Raw genomic sequence first — 5,991 nt, 5'->3', positions numbered from 1 at the left:
TCATATTGTTAAAAAACCAAACTTTATGAAGAGAGTAAATGGAACCCGAGTTGCGATGGCGATTGCAAACTCCTTGGCGTGCAGTGTCCCCCAAGATTCCTGGTGGTTCACAGTAAAGAAGACGCCGTTGGCTACGTCATCGCCGTCATCGTGAAACTATGTCGCTGTCGTAGGTTCGCCGTCACAGCTTCGTCGTCGTCATCATAAGTTCGCTATCGCAGCTTCTTTGTTGCCAATGCTGGTACCCTAACCCTCCTTCGTGAATAAACTTGAGAGAAGAAGAAAAAACTCAAGAGCTTCCCAACAGTTCATAATAACGAAGACGCCGTTGGACTTCGTAGTCGCGCTACGTTGTCGAAGCGGTTGCAGGTGTCGTCATCGCCATCGTAGTCGCCGCTTCATTTATGCCGACGCTGGTACCTCCTTCACGAGAGCTTCTCGGCGGCACAAAATGAAGACGCCGTTGCGAGAGCTTCCTAGCGATTCACAGAGATGCCGTTGGTCGCGCTACATCGCCTTCCTCGTCACCGTCGCAAATTTGTCGCCGTCGTAGGTCACGGTTGCGGCACAGTGCAACCCTCCGCCTCCGCTCCACAAAAACCAAGCTCCCATGTCAGCCATAGTATTTAATAGAAAACTCTCATCCCGATGCTAGTACCTCCTTTGCGCAAGCTTCTCGGTAGTACAGAACGAAGACACCGTCGCGAGAGCTAGACGCCGTTGATCGCGCTACGTCGTCTTCCTCGTCACCATTAGGTCGCTGTCCCGGCTTCGTGTCGCCGATGCTGGCTAACCCTAGGTATGCTTTTTTGCTCACAATTGTTATATTATGCAAGAGACATGTGCTGCCCTAGTATCAAAGAGATCATGCACCGCTTTATTTTGTGAAATGAAATAGGAATAAAACAAAAATTTAAATAATAAATGTCACAAAATTAAGTAATAAATTTGATTTTGTTTTATTCCATTTCATTCTGTTTCAATATACAAAAATGCCGTGAGAGATAAAACCTTAATTAGCCATTTTTGCATTCCCAAGATCCAAAACAGACATGAGAACTTACATTATTCACCTAATTTAGCTCTTCCACATGATTAGAAATTCCATGCAGGGAGAGTGAGGGAGGCATGGGAGGTCAGGCACCGGCTTCCAGCAGCAACAGCATGGCAATTGCCAATTAGGCACCACCGCGGGAGCAGTAATGCAAGACTGTCGGTTCCGGACCACCTAGAGCCCCTGATGGTGGTGGAGGTGGTGGTGACGGCGACGGCGGTGAGGGTTGAGATCTTGGGGAGAGGTTCACAAATTCCAGTGCCTGCAACCTCAATTCTTTAGGGTAATCGGCGACGCACCCAATTCTTGGGCCTGCCCCAGTGGACCATTTCAGCGAGAGTTGGTGTCCAAGTTGGTATGAACTTGCCGCCTTCTTCGAACTGATCCTCCGAAGCATTGCATCCTTGGGCACCATATCAATCCTGGCCGGCCTCCGAAGCCCCCCGGACAAAGTCCTTTCGTATGTGATTTTGGTTTCGGTTTCGTTAGCTTTTATCCATTTTGAGAATGGGTCTGTTTCTTCTTCTTTGGTTTCTTCTTGTTTGGTGCTTTGGTATTCTGATTCTGGTGGGATTTCACTTGCGTTCATTTCTCCATCGAAGCAGTTATCATCGTCCCACTCTTCATTTGCCTTGAGTATCTGGAAATTAGCCAAACATAAACAGAGAAGCTATAAAGTGACAAGTGTCGTGAAGTTCAAGGGTACTGAATTCAGTACCCTATAGCTCTACAGAAACCACACATCGTTTAGAGCAGCACTGAGATGCATTTTAAGACGAGAAAGATGAGAGATGATCGATATATGCAGTATGTATGGGTGGGGAGGAACCTGAACTTCAGCCATGTTGACTCCATTTTCCTCGAGGAGTGATACAAAAGTGGCAAGACTGTCGTCGCCCGGGCGGTAATGTCCACTGTGTGGGGATATTGACTGAAAAAAAAAAAATCAGAGAAATCAGGGCTAAAGAGAACTTCATCTAAACTTTGCTACAGCTAAAGCAGAATACGCGCCTCCGTGTCCGTCTATGCAAGGTACTGCAAATCCATGTTTGTCTGCCAACTAATTATGAATTGTATTATACCCGGATGGTCTTTATCTCACCACTCCTGCTACTGGGGTATGTGCATGTGTCATGAAATCAAATTCAGTCATTTTATTTGTTTTCAAACTATGGATCACATGTCTACTCATTTATCTTGAACAGTAACTCCCCATTTGGAAGTATAAATTTTAAGTTTTAGATATGAGTTTAGATGCATTTAGATAAATTCAGTCCAACATATATTACATCTTATCTAAACTCACATAAATTTAAATCGAAAATCTCTCTCAAATGTAGGAGAAATTATATAGGCGATCTCTCCCTCCACGTGCTTGTGTGCATGTTTCCTTAATATTAGATGTGACAAATTGATCATACATTCATTAATATTAGAGAGGGGTCCATTTTTAATATGTGTGTAATTAAGGAAACAGACACACAAATACGTAAAGAGGAATGCCTCTTGTATAATTTATCCAAAAATAGAATAAATGAATTCAGTCATTTATATATCATACCTGGGCACCTAATTTCTGCATGGCAGAAAAGAGGCGCCTAATTTCCATGATCCGCTCATTCAAATAGAAATCATGTTTCCAATGATAATGCAAAACATTGCATAGAGCCGTGAAAAATTCCATTTAAGTGGAATATATAGACAATACTAGTTAGAGATTGACACTTCCATGTTCAATACTTGGGGAAGGATGGGAGGCATTTGGGATGGGAAATAAGCTACCGCGCGCCTTTGTGTTCCCCACACACAAAATTCCTCCCTCTGTGTGGAAAATAATTTGAAAATTATTGACTGTATGAATAACAGCCATCTTTGAAATTGAAAATCAAAATGAGGATACATTTGCTGATAATGCAATTGGCATAATTATTAATATTTTAAGTCTGAGAATGCTTTTGGTAATGATCTATAAGCTTGGTGGTTTGGGTAGGCTAGTTTTCCGCTGGTGTACCAAAGGAAGAAAAGAAAACATATCCATTTCATACAATCTCAGAACTAATAATGGCTTCATTACAATTTTTAGCTAAAACCAGTGCAGGCACTGTCAATTACTTTACTGCAAATGAATTCTCAGAAATCCTACCTTAAGTGTTCCCTGATCCGCTTCAAGCTTACCAGCAGCTAAAGTAGCTCCCCCTGCAAGGAAGCTGGAATGATGAAACCTTCCTTTCTCTTTCTGAAAAATCACTAAAAACATGTCAATGCTTGTGAAAATTAATAGGGAAATCAGAAATTATAAGGAAACTGTCAAACATATTAGCATACTGGTGTGGTGTTTACTCAAATTCTCACCTCACCAGCATACAGTTTCTTGGAGGTGTCCACAACAAATATCCAGTCGACCTTCTCTGAACCTATTTTTGTGTCTAAAAGATGTCCACTTTTTTTGTGGATAATTTTCCTTTCGACAACAACATATTCATAGTGTTTCCTCTCTTGCTGATTTCCAGAAAAAACAAACCACATGAGAAGAATGACATGTTAGTCTTTTGAATTGTAAATAACAATTTTACATTATGAATTATAAGTGAGGGCTATCATTAAATTTGGGGTTTTTTGTTAAAAAAAAAAAAAAAGCCCACAAGGAACAAAATTGTTTCTGCTGAAACTATTTCCAAAATTTGATTCATGAAATTACATACAGGTCCAAGATACTTGATGCATTGCTGCTGTAGCTTTGATCTTGGACATTCTTTGAGATCAACCTTAAACCCATCTCCAGCATTTAGCCTGCATAAATTAAAAATACAAGCCTCAACACCTAAATGCTTTGGCCTATGTGCGTAAATAACAGGGACGGAGCTACCAATCTTCATGAATAAATTGCAGATCCAAATGATGCAAGCAAAATACATGCCAAAAAGAAAAATAGGAAGCGGAAATTTATATATGAACAAAATCCACAAATGAACAAGAGATTTGTATTTTGTATTCTCGTGATGTAAGTTATTACAGGGGATTCTATCACAGTACCCATGACCAGTCAGCAACCTTGAACAGAAGCCTAGCTTTTGGATGTGGAAATATTAAATTAAAAATTCAACATACTACTGTCCAAATAACACAAATCCACAAAATATAGTGTGCCTATGAGCTAATGAAATCGAAATCATCTTTTAAACAGTGTGTCATGGAGATATTTGAGATGGCTCATTGAACTGATCATTATATGATTAACAATTAATCCTCCAAGATAAGAGGGGTTTCTCACCAAAAGAAGAATGGCTGGCCTGCATCTCCATTACGCCACACCTCATAGTATAAACGCAAGTTATGCCCATAACGGTGGCGGGAATCAATCTGAAGTCATAAATTTTAATAATAAAGTAAAGAAATTGATGTAATTTCAGAGCATGCCAAATAATGAACCATTGTAAGGACTAGAAAATCAATTCATCATACAAACGTCAAACCAGGGTAAAATACGTATATGCACAGCGAACAAAAAAAATAAAAAAATAAAAACATTAAGAGAAAGAGTAAAAATTACAGCTTCAATATAGTGCTCAAAAGCCAATGTTTTCGCTTTTTCGTCTTTGGACAATCCCTTCCCGACCTGTGAATCAGTTCAAAATTGGCGTCACGTTTAGTCATTTTTTTGGCTTCGAGCAAAGATTAATCGTTATTTGTTGAATATGATAACAAATCTAACCATGAAAAATGAGTTCAGAAAATTGAAGGATATCAAGTATCAACTCTGTTCTTCTGATTATTATCAAAATCTAAAGTAAAATGAAAAAAAAAATCAATCGAGAAATGAGAAGCAACATATATACCTTTGAAGCATTCAAGCGTACCCGCCTCAAGCGCGAAGCCGGAGTCTCCTGTTTGTGGTAATGGAAGAACGAAATCGTGCTGTGACTGAGTCTAGCGAAGTCAATCGCTTCCCGCCTTCAAATTAATTTATAATCATCCCGTTTCAAAGAAGGCAATCATCGCAGAAACGAAAATTTGAAACGGATGCATACCAAGAAAAAAAGAAAAGAAAAGAGATATATATGTCAGAGAGCAAGAAAACAGATGCATACCAATACTCCTCTGCCACCACGACGGAATCGGCTAACCTGCGCCGGGTGCGGTAACTCTTAAAAACCTTCTGCAGCTTCACGGCGTCGGCCGGAGGAACCTTGGAAAGCAGACCGTCGAAAGTCTCGCGACGGTCAATCGCCGGCGGAGAGCCCGGCGCCCTGGTTACCAGGGAATATAGAGCTGGAGATTGAGGCATTTCGGAGCTCCGGCGAACCGGAGAAGGGAGGCCCGGGGAATCCATAAGCACATTAGAGTCGGGCGTCTCCATCTCCGTTCAAACTTCAAAGTCACAGTCAAGGTTCTGTCTTATCTCTCTCAATGGCTTCTGTTTTGTGATCAAAGCTTTGAAAAATTTTTAGGACAAAGCGCAAGTGAGGTGAGAGTATCAGAGCGGTTATATACACAATGCACGCTGCGCACTGAACTGCAGTGAACGTGAACATTCTATCCCATTTCCCCCACCCACCTGGCATATTAAATTATTATTATTTTAAAATATCCAACTTTCTCTTATTTCTCCTATAAATTATAAAATATTTTATAATTTTTAATTTAATGTTTTTTTTTTTATATATATGATTTGGTTCCAAGAATACTTTCTAATTATAAATCTTAACCATAACTAGAATAACCGTCAACAAACCTTCTTACTTTGTTGGAGTTTTTTTTTTTTTTTTTTTCAAATTTATTTTATTTTAATTAAAAATATTTAAGAATTGGATGGAACTTTATTTCTACAATTGATACATCTATAAAAATGTTGGATGATCCAGTATTTTTTAAAGAAAAGACGTTGTACCATATCTAGCGTCTTTTTTATTAAAAGATGCTATACCAAGTAGTATTTT

The 5,991-nt window shown here is 39.6% G+C and overlaps 1 protein-coding gene across 1 annotated transcript; it reads right to left on the bottom strand.

The window, feature by feature from the left end:
- Window positions 1–940: 940 nt before the first annotated feature.
- Window positions 941–5,512, bottom strand: LOC131156122 (IQ domain-containing protein IQM3-like). Its single transcript, XM_058109572.1, has 9 exons — window positions 5,143–5,512; window positions 4,891–5,005; window positions 4,605–4,670; window positions 4,326–4,414; window positions 3,757–3,844; window positions 3,407–3,553; window positions 3,198–3,290; window positions 1,884–1,985; window positions 941–1,694 (listed from the first exon to the last, which is right to left on the bottom strand). The coding sequence occupies exons 1-9, from the start codon at window positions 5,409–5,411 to the stop codon at window positions 1,179–1,181; spliced, it is 1,485 nt and encodes a 494-aa protein (XP_057965555.1). The 5' UTR covers window positions 5,412–5,512; the 3' UTR covers window positions 941–1,178.
- Window positions 5,513–5,991: the final 479 nt, after the last annotated feature.

The sequence above is a fragment of the Malania oleifera genome, chromosome 1, assembly GCF_029873635.1.
Source record: "Malania oleifera isolate guangnan ecotype guangnan chromosome 1, ASM2987363v1, whole genome shotgun sequence".
Classification (NCBI taxonomy): Eukaryota; Viridiplantae; Streptophyta; class Magnoliopsida; order Santalales; family Ximeniaceae; genus Malania; species Malania oleifera.
Note: the sequence above shows the minus strand (reverse complement) of the source record. Positions and strands in the feature narration are given on the sequence as shown.

Coding starts and splice junctions, on each gene's coding strand:
- LOC131156122 (XM_058109572.1), bottom strand. CDS start 5,411: ATGGAGACGCCCGACTCTAATGTGCTTATGGATTCCCCGGGCCTCCCT. Junction 3,845..4,325: donor GGCCAGCCATTCTTCTTTTG/GTGAGAAACCCC, acceptor TAATTTATGCAG/GCTAAATGCTGGAGATGGGT. Junction 3,291..3,406: donor AGAAACTGTATGCTGGTGAG/GTGAGAATTTGA, acceptor GTGATTTTTCAG/AAAGAGAAAGGAAGGTTTCA.